Source organism: Tenebrio molitor, chromosome 5 (assembly GCF_963966145.1).
Source record: "Tenebrio molitor chromosome 5, icTenMoli1.1, whole genome shotgun sequence".
Classification (NCBI taxonomy): Eukaryota; Metazoa; Arthropoda; class Insecta; order Coleoptera; family Tenebrionidae; genus Tenebrio; species Tenebrio molitor.
Window position 1 is genome coordinate 1,472,167 of NC_091050.1, and position 15,087 is coordinate 1,487,253.

General features: G+C 46.0%; 1 protein-coding gene and 1 long non-coding RNA gene across 6 annotated transcripts in view; both read left to right on the forward strand.

The window, feature by feature from the left end:
- LOC138132168 (zinc finger protein Xfin-like) overlaps window positions 1-7,952 on the forward strand; it is a 43,230-nt gene extending 35,278 nt beyond the window's left edge. For 3 of the 5 annotated variants that reach the window (XM_069049570.1, XM_069049569.1, XM_069049568.1), the window contains exons 2-5: window positions 955-1,754; window positions 2,000-3,711; window positions 3,769-3,988; window positions 5,295-7,952. In XM_069049570.1, coding sequence (XP_068905671.1) covers window positions 969-1,754; window positions 2,000-3,711; window positions 3,769-3,988; window positions 5,295-7,652 — 5,076 coding nt within the window. In that variant the 5' untranslated portion in view covers window positions 955-968 and the 3' untranslated portion in view covers window positions 7,653-7,952. Of the gene's footprint in view, window positions 1-41; window positions 590-954; window positions 1,755-1,999; window positions 3,712-3,768; window positions 3,989-5,294 lie in introns of those variants that run through there. The other 2 variants (XM_069049571.1, XM_069049572.1) reach the window with 2 other exon arrangements.
- A 6,096-nt stretch (window positions 7,953-14,048) lies between these two features.
- LOC138131738 (uncharacterized) lies at window positions 14,049-14,917 on the forward strand. Its single transcript, XR_011159889.1, has 3 exons — window positions 14,049-14,211; window positions 14,480-14,553; window positions 14,778-14,917. It is a non-coding gene; the product is annotated as an uncharacterized lncRNA (long non-coding RNA).
- The last annotated feature ends 170 nt before the right edge of the window (window positions 14,918-15,087 follow it).

The window sequence follows — 15,087 nt, forward strand, 5'->3', positions numbered from 1 at the left end:
TATTTCGCGGCCCTAAAAATTCGGCTTTAAATTTATTTCTTTGAAAATTCGAGGGTTGGCACTCTGTGCAATCGGTGGACTACACTGTTGCCAACCTGATTCGGCTTGGTTCGATGAAAATCGGTGAATCGAATTCGATTGAAATAAATAATTTTTGATCGAGTCGTTCGTGTAAAAAAAATTGATGGCGTTGGGCGTTCGAACGCGAAACTGCGGAGGATCAGTTGGAGGTGATGGAAATCTGTGGGTCGGTAAAGCGGGCAGGGTTGGCAACACTGGCTGCTGCTTTAGTAATCGACGCGTCCGGCCATTAACCAAAAATGTCGGCGATAAGCCGCAAGTTCTTCATTCAGTCGGCGAAAAGCCGTCGGTGGCGGCTGCACCATGACGGGTTCGGAAGGGTTCGAGAGCGGTCGCGAGGAGATGACGTCGGCCTTCGGCGCCGCCACTGGTCGTCGGATCTAGGCCAAGTACGTCGAAGAGAACAATTTAACCGCGAAGTTAAAGTTGCCATTTTGAATTTGACGTGAAAGAAAAGTCAAACGGTTCGACGCGTCGCGTTTGTCGCAAATCTTCGCGCTGAAAAACGGTAAGTGTCCGTCCGGTCCACCCACTCGCCCTCGTCGACGGTGCACGTGTCCTGGTCGGCGAGCGTCGACGTCTTGGTGGTCGAAGGGGGAACGTGGGTGGGTATTTCTTGGTAGATGGCACGGCGCAGGTCGCGCGCGGGAGCGTCCTCGTCCTAATTATGTGCATGACGGAGTCGCCGATGACGCTTGTTTACCCGTCGTTCCACGTTGCCATGTCATGCAGGTAAAGAGTCGGCGGCGACGAAGAAGCGGGTCAAGGAGTCCCGCAAGAACCGGAGAGCTATCGATTGGTTGCCATGTCAACTCGGCTCGCACACCACCAACTCCTTTCGCCTTCAGTAACCGAATGGTCGTCGTGTTGCAGGTGCACGGGCTAGCATGTCCGTGCCGTCGATGGTCCATCGATCAGGAGAGTCTCTGATAGTGCGCAGCGTCGGCGACGCGCTCTTCGACGATTCGGTGGACGACGAGCCCGACAAGGACCTTCCCGAGTGCAAGGTGAAACGCAACTACTCGTGCAGCGCCTGCGACTTCTTCACCCAGAACCCTCGCCACTACCTGCACCACCTGCGCGATGTCCACGAGGAGCGCGTGAGGATCTACGAGTGCCCCAACTGCCTGTACGCCTCGCGCCACTTCCAGAAGCTGCTGCGCCACTCGAAGATGGTGCACGGCGACGACGAGCCGGCCACCACGCCGCCCCCCACTGACGCCGCCGACGCCGAGCCGGCCGCGTTCAAGTGCTCGGTGTGCGCGTTCGCGGCCCGCACCCGCCCCCAGCTCGAGCGCCACGAACGCGCCGAGCACATCAAGACCAAGTTCTTCCGGTGCACCAAGTGCACCTACGCCACCCACATGAAGGCCCGCTTCACCAAGCACGTCAAGTACCACTCGATGCCGATGATCAAGTGCGACATGTGCGACTTCCGGACGCCGTACAAGTGGAACCTGGACCGCCACTGCAAGAACCACAACGGGCGCGGCGCCTTCCGCTGCTCCGCCTGCAACTTCACCGCCGACATCAAGCAGAGCCTCACCGTCCACGAGATGAACCACCACGTGCCCCCCGTCGGACAGGCGGCCGGCCTGGGGGTGGGGCGCAGGCGCAACAAGGTCGGCGCCAGCGACGCCACCGCCGCCGAGGAGGCCGCCCGGCAAGAACAGGTAACAATGGCCGTTATCGCGCGGCGTGGTCTTATCGCCGCCGAGCTGTTGTTGTGTGTGCAAACGGTGCGCGCGATAACGCCACGCCGATCTTTGCCTTGGGCGTAACACTCGACGACTCGACGATAAACTCGTTCAGTACTCGCCTCAGCGGGAAGCCAACCGTCTCGCCCGGCTCCGCTCCCGAAATCTAGAATAGACGGAGGCGCCCACACTCGGCTAATTCCGTATCTCGTCTCGCACAGGTACCGACCGACACCAAGACAGAAATATCGCCGACGCAGCCGAAGAAACCGAAGACTTCCTCGTCGCAGCACAGTCCCGAACAGGGCTCCTTCGGCCCGGACTTCATCAACCCGGAGGACATCGTCCAACACGCCAATGGCAACGTCTACATCAAGAACAAGTGCAAACAGTGCAACTTCAAGAGCGCCTGGGCCGGCGGAATGACCCGCCACGAGAAGAACGTCCACAACATCGTTCGCGACCCCTCCCCCAAACCGAAAAAACCCACCAGACCCATCCCCAACCTGATCCCCATTCCGGCGCAGACCTCCGTTCTCAAGCTCCCCAAACCCGCGAAGAAGGCTTCGCCCGAACCCGAAATGAGCGAGCAGGCCATCAACGACATCTGCGCCAAGTCGGGGAACAGCTCCCTCAAGGACTTCGCCTCGCTCTTCGGCAGCGAAGACGTCTTCGAGAAGTGCACCACCACCGCCCACCAAGAGACGAAAGTCCCCGACTTGATACCGGCCCCGGGCGCGAACAAGACGGACGAATTTAAGCAGAAGAACGCCTCCTTCTTCGACAAGCTGAAGGAGAAGCTGATCACTGAAGCGGGCGGCAGCTGCAGCATGACCTGTCAAGTGTGCGGCCACAAGAGCAAGTGTCTCTCGGAACAGGTCAAGCATCAGGAAAAGTGCGGCGCAGAGAGCAATCACAAACACACGTTCCCCTCGACGTTCATCAGCTCCTCCAGGTGTCAGTTCTGTCGGCAGCGGTGCAAATCGAGCACGGGACTGTACAACCACCTGAAGACGTGCACGGAAGCTCTGAGGGCGGAGGCCCAGGCCACCCCCGAAGAGTCCGAGAACGAGCTGAAAATCGACGAGAGCCAATCGGAAGACGGCGAGTCGAACAACAACAACAACAACAACAACAAACCGCACCCGATGGAGAATCGCGTGTTCGTCTGGAACAACATCGAAGTTCCGATGGACTTAGAAGTGGACGATTCGAAGTACGAGTACACGGAGGACAAGATCGACGACAACGTGTCGCTAGATCTGTCGGTGCGGACCCAATCGCCCGGAGGAAGCGAACGCAGCGAGAGCAGCTACGTGGGCCCCGACTACACCAACACCCATCTCCACTCGCCCATCACCGACAAGATACCCACCCACGGGAATGACATCACCGTGGCCCAGCACAAGAGAGTGTTCAAGTGCCCCCATTGCACCTTTTGGGCGTCGACCGCGTCCCGCTTCCACGTGCACATAGTGGGCCACCTGAACAAGAAGCCGTTCGAGTGCTCCCTCTGCGCCTACCGCTCCAACTGGCGGTGGGACATCACCAAACACATCAAGCTGAAGTCGGTCCGCGACCCGGCTCACGAGAGCGCCAAGGTGCTGATGACCGACGAAACCGGCCGCCGCAACTACACCAAGTACAACAAGTACCTGACGGAGATCCACGTGAGCGGCAATCAGAGCCTCGACACGAGCGGCGGCTCGGGGACGCGGCCCAAGCACCACGACCGCAACGCCTCCCCCAGCCAGAACAAGAGCGACCTGCCCAAGCTGACGCGAGCGCCCTCGGGCAGCGACTTCAGCCCGCTGCTGCGACCGCCGCCCCCGCTCAAGGCCGCTGACGGGACCTTCTTCAAGGTCGACAAGAGCAAGAAGGCCAACGCGGACAGCAAGCGGACGCTGTTCAAGTGCAAAAAGTGCAATTTCAGGTTTGGACCGATGTCAAAGCGTGACGTACGTACGAGGTTAAAGGTGACGTTTTGCAGGCACGCATCCCGCGACATCCTCCTGGCGCACGTCAAGGGCCACTACCCGCCGCAGGGGGCGAGCGGTCCGTCGGCCCCCGGTCCGGCGCAGGACGCCAACATGAGAGGTGCCAGCCCTGACAAAGACGAGGCAAGTGTTAGCACGACAGCGAAAGGGAGCCAAGCACCCTTCCGCTGCGGTCACTGCAACCAGGTATCAAACTGGAAGCATGTCATTCAGGTACTAACACCGCTTTACTAACAAACTAACGCGACCGTTCCGGCCACCCCGTAAGACATGGCGAGGGTGGCCTGGAACACCGCACCTTATTTGGCTGTTCCGTGCATGCGCTTGGTGACACAAGATTAATTTTTTTTTCAAGGACGGGTCAAAAAAGACAACAATACCCATTGTTTGGCGATCGATCGAACGAACAAATGTCGATCGATCATTAAAAATTTCAATTTCAATTTTAAAAGCCGCACTACTTGGGGTCCGCAGGGGTGCCAACCCGACGGACCGCATCTCACCAACATTAACAATTCAACACCGCCTTTCAACTTAATCTTTTATTAGTTTAGTTTATCGTTATTTATTCAAAAGTGTAAGAAGTCGAAAGCAAACACTTTTGGTAAATTTAAACTTGATGTCACACGATTGGAATATGTGTGTCCTTTTTCGTTTTGCTCCTTTAGCGAATTAATTATTCATCAGGTCATCCTTGCTTCCCTGGCTGGCCTCGTTGTCTTGCTTTCTGGGTTTTGCCTCGTTTTAATTTCGCTTACATTAACTTTTTGTTGTAGAACTCTTCCTCACTGGTTGCGGCCGGTAAAACAGGAACCTTTTAAACGAACCGATTGTCTCGCTAAACCTCGCTCAGGACCTCGTCCCCTCGACCATTTATTTTGCAAACCGAAAATCGAAACGTTTGTGTAATGTCAAAAAATTTTTTGTTTTCCAAAGGTGACTAACCAAATTTAATGTTTGACATTTCAATTAAATTTTATCCGCAGAGTTGTCCAAAATCACCTTATTGCGTTGGGACCGTGCTCGCCTATTAAAATAATTACTAATCAGTTTGTTGGTTCGGTGCTGTTTAATGACGATTGAAGGACGCTGTAACTGACCGCCCACTTAATACGATTCTTTTGTTTTTATTTACGGAATGGATAATTAACAACTGACACCTAGACAGTCAACAAGAAAACTAATGTTATTCACGTATGCAAGACCTTTTGTTTTTTAATCCACCAGAAATGAAGGAAAAAAAAACCACTCGTTAAATCATAAATAACCATCATTTACCGCATAACTGCTGTTTGTTTTTGTGATTGTTTGAAAGAATCGATCGGTCTGTACCGGGTGAACGGCGAAAAGCATCACGTCCTCCGGCACTCGTCGCGGTGCGTTTCGGGAAAAACGATGAAAATGTAAAATAGTGGGACAATCGGTCCGTTGTTTTTGGCAAACTAACAGCATCACACGCTCCATTTTTGTTCTGGCCCGCCTCCGCCGACGGCCCCCCTAATCTGTGTAAATTTTGCAGCGCCACTGTCGTCTGAAGCATAGCGGCGACATCCGCGTGGTCAGCAACAAGAACGGACAGGAGAAGCTCGAGGTGGAGGAGCAGACCGACGAGCCGGACCACGTCGACGTCCCCCAGGAGGGCGCGTTCAAGTGCAACTCGTGTCCCTACTCCACCGACGACCAGGACGAGTTCAACGAGCACCTGCCGGGGCACTCTCCGGGCGCCGATAGCATAACGAAGTGCCAGTTTTGCAACTTCTTCGTCAGCCGCAAGGAAGACCTCTTGGACCACTTGCGACTCCACGGGATCGTCGACCCCGAAGACTACCTCAACAAGATTTACAGCGTCGAGGGGACGGACCTCACCGGCAAGCGGTTCAAGTGCATCGTGTGTCCCTACGTGACCAACTCCAAGTCGCAGTACACCTATCACAAACAGTTTCACAAGCCCAGAGGGGGGCAGTACACCTGCAGCCAGTGCACCTACAACGTGAGCAAGCGGCACCTGCTCCACCAGCACCTGAAAGTCCACGGGATCAACATAACGCCGCAGAAGCAGAACGGCGATGTGATAGACGTGGACGACATCTCCGACGAGATCGAGGAGGTGTCGTCGAACGGGGGCGGCTTCGAGGCGCAGAACTTCCCCGATATACCGCTCGTTTGGGTCAGCAAAAACGGCAAGTTTTCCAAAATGTTCAAGTGCAGATTCTGCCCGCACGTCAACCTGCGGAAGGTCAACATCCAAGAGCACGAGAAGATGCACAGCGTGAGGGAGAAGAATCCGAATTCGTCGCGACTGAACGACGTGGAGCACCGATGCACCGAGTGCAACTACGTCTGCAACAACGCGGGAGTCCTCTCGTCGCACTCGAAAGTCCACCAGGGTCTCTACGGCATGGTGCACTGCCTGGTGGACCAGGTCAAGACGGACGAAGAACAGATCCGGGAGCTGAGCAAGTTCCTTAACCCTCCGTCGGTCGAAACGATCGACTTGGACGAGTACGAGAATCCGGAGAGCACCGGCTTCGTGCAGACCGACGACGAAGACGCCAACACGTCGCTCTTCTACTGCAGAGAGTGTCCCGCTCGCCTCTTGAAAGAGAAGGAGTACAAGATCCACACCAGACTTCACGGGTTGAGGACGTATTACAAGTGCGACCATTGTTCGTACTCCGCCAGGCAGAAGCCTCACCTCCTGGTGCACAAGAAGGTGCACACGCAGCAGTACCAGGAGAGGACCCAAGTGCTCCAGGGTATGTACAGTTCCAGCAACCAACAGCCCGAGCTGTACTCGACCTTGAGCACCGAAGGCGAAACCGTGTGGTTGGTGTCGTCCGAGAGCAAGTCGGACCTGGAGATGGATATCGAGAGTCTGACCGCTCTGATGAGCAAACCGTCAAAGTCGAGCCTGAACGTGCCGCTCTCCGGGACGGAGCTGTTCCAGCAGAAGTCGGAGGCGCAACTGAAGCAGCAGGCGCAGCTGCTGAAAGAGCCGTCGCCGCCATCACCGAAGCCCAACGACCCCCAGTTCGGCAGTTTGATGCACGGCAACCCCAACTTCGTCTACCCCACCTACCTGAAGAACGGCAAGATGAAGGAGAAGCGGTACAAGTGCCACAAGTGCCCCAGCGCGTTCGAGAAGCGCGAGCAGTACAAGGTCCACCTGAACCTGCACGGCTCCAAGCAGCGCTACAACTGCGAGCACTGCGACTACTCGGTCAAGTACTACGCCAACTACGTGCAGCACCTGAAGAAGCACAAGATGAACTCGGAGGCGCTGGCGGCGCGCGACAACCTCGACGACGATATGGAAGCGGAGGACGCGGAGGAGGCCGAGGACAAGAAGCTGTCGCTGGGCGATCAGCAGGCCGTCAACATCCTCCAGCAGCGCCTGCTGATCAACAGCGCCAGCCCCGACAAGGAGGAGAAGGCGGCGATGGCGGCCTTCAGCTGTCCCAGCTGTCCGTACATGAACTACAGGAAGGACGCGGTGGACAACCACCAGAAGCGTCACGTGAGCGTGTCGGGCGTCAGGAACAGTTACACGTGCGAGCACTGTGATTATTCGGTTCCGCAAGTGCACTTCCTGAAGGACCACACCAAGTTGCACTTCACGCCCAAGGGGGGGCAGCTGGACGGATACATGGTGTGTGACAATTTCAAGTTGGTGTCGAGCAAGGTCTCGGACGAGGACGACGGCGGCGACGTCGTCTTCGAGGAGAACGGGGCGGAGGAGAAGGAGTTCTTGCCGCCCCTCAGTGACGAAGTTACCGAACGCTTTAACAACAACGACGGCGAAAAACAATTCGTCAACGTGGACACGGGGGAGGTGGCCGAAACGGGGTTGTTTAGTGATAAAATGGATGAAAGTTAGTCAAATTTCTAGTGATAATTACTGTATTTCGAGGACTAACAAGGTTTGCCTTAGTCTTACATATAGAGAGTATTTCTACAGAGTATTTTCACATATTGGTAGCAAATTTTCAAGATTGTAGTATTAATTTTAAACAATTTTCTTACCTTGAATAGTGTTGTATCTTGTATTTATTTTATCAACTATCTGATTGATGTTCATTATGGGTTTATTATTAATAACGCCAAAGCATTTAATGCCAAATTTTGCCATAATTGTTGTATTTCTATTGTTTACAGAGAATATATGAGTTCTATTGTACCTGTTTCCTATTACTCGACATGTCCGAACCCATCCACGACGCGCGTTCGGTTTCTCTTCATCCCCCATGAATTTTTTAAAGACGACGTCTTCGGCTAACCACTAATTATCTCGAATACCGACTGCCTATTAACGAATGAATAATGAAGAGTGCCATCTTCACATCTCGATCGATGTACAGAGTAGTCGACGCATTAAAAATGCAAAATTCGAAGCCCCAAATGACGCTGACCTAATAAAGTTTACCCTCCTGCTTTCTTAATTCGTCAAGTCCGACTCGTCGAATCTGTTTAAAGTGATTCTTTTGATTTTGTCAATTTTTTTCGTTTTTATCGATCGAAAACGTGTCCCGATATACCGGGTGGTGTACACCTGCGTGGCTCGTCTGCACTAGCGCAAAATCAATAAATACATCAATTTTTAAACGCTTTCCTGAATAAATTACAAGTTCTTCCGTTCCGAAACGGTTGATGTTCAATAGGCGTTTGCAACATTTATGGATATTAATTTTACATACGGGGAGCTAAGTGAATTTAAAGTTGATTTCTATTGACGACACGAAATTATACATTGTTGTACTGGAATCGAGTAAATTCCATAAATCCAACGACGTAAATTGATATTATATCGGTGCACATTTTCTTTAACGATAACTGATTAGAAAGAAATTGAAAAAAAGACAATGACGTACGTCTAGTTCACCGTTTGGCCGCCATTAGCGTTGTACCTAGCCGGAACTGTCACTGTGGACTGTGACAACCTGACAACCTCCCAATGTGTCCAAATACAGAGATGTGTCGGTTCCGAGAAAGAATTTGTACATCAAAAAACAAATATTTCGTAATGAACGCATAAAATGCATTTTACAAAAAAGTTCTGTGACTAATTATACTTATATCTATTATCTTGACAGTTTGACTGTTATCGAAAACAATTCAAATTTCTTGTGTTTGGAATTTCGACAATTTCCGTAATTATTATTGACGCAACCCACACATACCGGTGGAATCATTATCGAGTACTTTTTTCTTCTGAGAATTTGAAGCCATAAATTGCACAAACAAATGACGCAAAAACTTTTTGTCATGTTTAAATCAGTTCATGTTCATCTTACATTTTACATAACTTCTTTTTCATTCTGCTCAAACTTGAAGTACACGTAGGGGAGTACAGGCTTAAATGGATGCTAGGGAATGGGTAAGTTAGATCACGTTGCCATAGTTGCCATCTGTAGGAAGGTCGCAAACATGATTTCGCGAGTGGAAGTGGACGATCATCAATATGAATTTCAAAAATCGTTGAAACAACCGAAAACTTAGATTAGTCATTTATCAAAACAGACGAAGGTATGACCAAAATGAGGTTATGTTTTTGAAGCCAGAACCTGCTTAAAACAAATTTATTTGAACGCTTCGTTACCAAATTATGCAATCATGTATACTTCGTCCAGCGAGAGATTGGGAGATTTTAAATTGTAGACTTGTAACCCAACACTACAAAATGCACTAGAATACATTAATTAGAGCATAATTTCAGGGTACAAATGTTACTGCTTGAAGGATATATTTCAAGGTACAGTTGGTTGCAAAAAAAACTGGAACTGTCAGAATAAAATTTTTACAATTGTTTCATAGTGTGAAACCTTCTTACGAGAGATGGGTTAGAATTATTGTCAAAATTCAATGACATTTTTGAAAATTATTTGGCAGGTATTGTCAATTAGACAATTAATTGACAAAGGGACGAAACCAAATTTACATTAGGAAAATTTTCTTTTCCCGTTTTTTTCACAACCAATTGTACTACTATCTCCGCGTAGAATTTAGTGATTTTTATGTCAACCAATCTCTCGCTGGACAAACTATACCTATATAAAAAGAACAATATTTTATGTTCCTCGCCTTTTAAACAATCTGCAACTGAACATTTTTTTTCGATCGAAAATTCCACCGAATCTCTATTGTGTTTTGCAAAAAAAATCAACTTTGAGTGGTAATTTTTTTGTGTGTATTTGATTGCAGTAAATTTGGCTGTTAGCTATAAATACCAAATCAATAATTATTGTCACATCCACTCGCATTAAATTTTCATTAAAAGACAAAAATATACGTAAGTAGATTTTAATAATAATCGGCGTTGGTAAGTAGGGTAATAATGTTGAATAGCCTGTCATTGCTTTACCAACATAATACCATCGAAAATCTCAGGTTATTTGTACCTGTTCTCCTTTTAAATGACACACTATTAGTAAATTATCGCTAAATATAAAAATGTTGCATGCAATACGTTGCAAAATGTGTGTTTTTTACGCTCGTCGTAATTGTGCAGCGAGCGCAGCGACATGCAACTTATTGCATAAATAACTATTGTTTTAAAAAAGTGTGTTCCGCTACTGAACTGAATTGTCGATAGAAACGCCACAGTAGAATTCATGTTTATCGAATTATATCAATTATGTAATGTTGGTTGCAAACCTGTTTTCCACTGTTTGTCATACTGTGGTGACAGGTGACAGATAAGAAGTAAAAATTAAAAAAAAGAGTGTGTGCTTAAGACCGCACGACAGAAGTGAAAACTTCTATGACGCTCGCAAATGATTTTTTTCTATTTTGCGTGCATAACAGAGCTGTTACGATACCAAAAACAGTATCGTAATTGCTGATAGCGATTGTACAGGGTTATTTTAAATGACTGTAGTCGAAGTAGGCCATGCCCATGTTATTACATTTTTGTCGCTTTCATGTGAACTGTCAGTTTTGTCGCTGGCATTGTCATTTTTTAGGTGATGACTTGATGAGATTTTTATATATTTTTGTTAAATTAACGATTGCGTTCAGAAATATTTAGTTGTTTTGCAATCAATTTTAAAAATATTGAGTTGTTTTGCACCCAAATTTAACTCCCGTGTGTGAACGGTGTGTACCTACTCACTTATTCCCATCATTTTGATGTTTTTTTATGTGGAGCGGCAACCATAAATTTTAAATTCAGTTTTCACGCCTACTTCGACTACAATCATTTAGAATAACCCTGTACAAGTTACGGTTATCATGTTGGTACTACCAGAATCCTCTAACTAAGTCTAGTGGCAGCGTCAGCTAATACGCGCGAATATCCTAAAGTCGACAAGTGTTTCAATTGTTTTTTGCCAACCATCATAAAATTCCCCAGAATTTTAAAAATTTAAAAACTGCTCAAAAGATGCAAAGTAGAAAAAATCGTATAAAATACTCGTTCCATAAGGCGTTTATTCCATTCGTTCTTTATAAAACTCACTCTTCGCGACTCGTTCTATAAACTAATAAACAGTTCCTTATGAAACTCGTTTTTTAATATACTATTAACTAGGTAATATACAGAGTGTAATCAAAATAGGCGGACATTTTTTAAGCCGTAAACCACCAAGACATTTGAAGACGATTTGCACTGGCTGAAAATGCGAATTTAAAAATTCAAAATTCACCTTATTCCGGCCCATCGTCGACGGTAATGAAGAGCAAATGAAAGTGAAATGGTAAAAAAGCCACAACGAAAACGATTAGTACGCAAGAAATTTGACACTGACACTGAATTGTGTCGGAAAAACGTACAATGGCTGGCAATAAAAACTAGCCATCACTTTTGTGTTACGTCAAAATCCAAATGTGTAATTAATGCTTTTTTGACATTGACATTTAAATGATGGCTATTTTTTTTGCCGACCATTGTACGTGTACCGCTTTTAATTTTAGCGTAGCTTATTCGACATGGAGAAATTATTAATAACGCAACAGAAACGATTGCGACGAGTATCGCGATTCCTGCAAAATAGTTTATTTTGATACAGAACTTCTGGTTTTGGTAAATAGGTACGCGGACATCTTATAGTGCTAAGGAATTCTGACTTAAACCCTAAATAAACCTAACAAAGACCCTACTTAAAGAAATTTATTGTCATATTGTGCCTGTCAATCACTAGAGGGTCTCCGACAAATATTTTGAGTACTACCCCAGGTAATTTTTTTCTCCGAGGCCGGCTAGTGACTGACAGGTACAATATCACAATAAATTTCTTTAAGTAGGGTCTTTGTTCGGTTTATTTATGACTTAAGCCAAAATTCCTTAGGAAGATAAAAATACTATACAAACAGATGCGAAATGCGAAATCAATTTACATCAATCTGTAGGGGCTATGATGCGAGTGCGAGAGAGATAACTCCCGCTGAGAGAGACAGCACACAAAAATGCTGACACTAATCAAATTATCAATCAATATAACACATCAGACTGTCAATAAATAAAATAATTGGATGAACATTACGTTAACAATGGTGTCACGCCGGCTTGTGTCGTGGATCGAGGTGATCGTGGTCTGCACATCTATCACAGGGTTACTCTAATCAAATTAACAACGTGATCACCCTCACTAGTGAAAACAACTTTATCTCAATTAATTATAACTCATGAGCAGTCCTGATCTCAGTCAGCGACTCTCAATTAATTATTAATCACGAGCAGTCCTGATCTCAGTCAGCAACCCTCAATTACTTATAAATCACGGGCAGTCCTGATCACAGTCAGCGACCCCCAATTAATTATAAAACATTTAAAGACTCACAATACTAATTGTATTTAATTATGGCCATGATCGTTATTAAAATCAATTATTAAAATAGGTAAACTCACCACAACACCAAGAGAAACAGGGCACTCAGTGATACACTTTTCCACAATAACCAACTTTTGCACAAAAATGGATTGAAAAATAAACAGCGATGCGACTATTTATTCCAAACTCCCGAACGCTTACCTAACAAAGAGCTCTTTTTAAATATGACTCACGTAACGTGTAGTGTCTTAAAAACTATTAAAGAAAAAGGAAGCAAAAACGGAAAAATGGCGGTCACATATTATTGCGCCGTCCTACAGATGTGTACCTATACGAAGAAACATACAATGTGTATCGGAAATTGGTGTTCTAATAGGAAAATTGAAACTGCTGAAGACAGTGAAGTCTCATTCCTTTTTTAAATTCCTTTTTAAACCGACTGTTGTCTTTAAAGAGTTGATCATTATTATGACTAATCAGCTTCTAATCTAGTTGTATGTACCGTCAGCACATTATTTCCTGTAATTGGGTGCTTCCTGTAGGAAATATATTTATTATTATTATTAAAACGGAAAGGTGAAGGATAATTCGGGCTGCAATGTACCGAAAACGTTTAAAACTCCATGCAAAATTCGATGTCAAAATAAAGAGCAACATTTTGAGTGAGGTTGCCATAAATTTTTGTTTGTCAGAATTGAGGAAAAGAAAAATATTGAAAATAAAAACTAAATTACTACGGGGTCATTATAAATGTTTGTAACAATTAGTGGGCGTAGCGGCGCACCTAAAGCATAGCCCACAGCCACCTACGATGGTACAATCATCTAAAATGACCCCGTATAAATTAAAATAAATAAAAAAGCCAGGATATCCAGCTGGCTGTGTCTTATTTTACACCAGCCACGAGTCAGTAGATGGCGTCGGGACACAAAAAACTCAAAGTTGGTAGAACTGACTAATTTGTTAGTAGGTTGCCTCGTTGCCATTTAAAACTATAGTTTGAATTTTTTCCCAGCGCAAAAGTTACTCGTGACGTCACAATGTACTAAACTTTTACGACCGAGTCTGTCGATCATGCATTAGGTGTCCCCTCGCTAGAATAAAGCCCAAAAAGCCACCCAATAAACTTCACGGAGCTTATAAACCTTGGGTGAACACTCAAAATTTCTGGGTTAATTTTTCGGCATGAGTTACTTCTCCCTTTTTCAATGAGGCAACCCATTATACAAATTAGTCAGTTCTACCAACCTTGAAAAAACTATGGGAGTTTGCGTTTACTTTACTGCGTTGTCTATGTAAAAACGCATAGATAAAATAAAGGATAGTATTTTGTTTTATCTATGGTAAGAACGATATGGCTAGCGCCACCTAGACCAGGAAGAACGGATCGCAGTCGACTGTTTCGGTCGGTAAAGCTGGATTTATAAATCTGTGGCCGTCAGATGTCAAATCTATCCATAGATAAAGAAGGCACAGAAAGAAGGTTTTCTCGTGGTTTTCTCCCTCTTACTCTTACGGTCTTATCCTATTTGCCTCTTTCATTCCTTTATCATTTCATTTCGTTGCCATTTGTTTTTGAGTGAGGTTCGCGTTAGCAATCTGCTGTTATTTTAAGAATCTTCCAGCTTTTCCGGCTGGGAATTCTTTACACAGCACAAGATGAGAGCAAAGGTGAGCATTTTTATAATTTTGTGTAGGATATTTGAACGGATTATCCAAAAAAAGTGAGTTAATTGAAGTCCGTGGTGAATTATCAATTGGCGGTTTTTGTGTTTATTCTTTATTTGCTCGTGTGAACGTTTGAGTTATCTTTGATACATACACCTTTTGCCGTATCAAAAGCTTTCAATTCTGCGTTTTTCTTTGCTTTGATGTGTGGTCGAACCCGCCATAACCTCACTTTTATTGAGCGTTGAGTTAACATTTTGATTTGTTTCAGTGGCGTAAGAAGCGTATGCGAAGGCTAAAGCGAAAGCGCAGGAAGATGCGTGCGAGGTCCAAGTAGACATTTATGTAAGTATTGGTTTGATTGTGAACCTTGGTGGAAAATCCATACACCTGTTTGAGTATGGCTAATCACACTGGGGTGAGAACAATTCATAGCATCCACCTGAATCACCTAGAACATTGGCGTTTCAGACTTAAGCTATGAAACAGTTGTTAACATAGATTTTTTTTTCTCATTCCTATGTTTCTGTTGTTTACTTAGGTTGCTAACGCAATTTTTTTTTCTCTAGGTTCCACAACCCTGGCAATCTGGGATTCTGGGAAGTGGAAAACATTTAATATAAAGTCTCAAAAATCCCGTCAGTTGATTGTAAATTGAGAATTGTAATCATTGACTACAAAAAAATCAATAAAATTTTTTGCCAAACAATTGCGTCTTATTAATTCGTCTTTAAAAACAAGGAGTTGAAATTGCTTAGTCAGTTCTGAAATGTTTAAAGAAACATTGACAGTTTGAAACGAGTATGGAGTATAGACGGGGTTATGCCTGGGTTATGTGCGTTTTGCATGTTGGTATCGCGACAAGCCGTGATCGCGTCC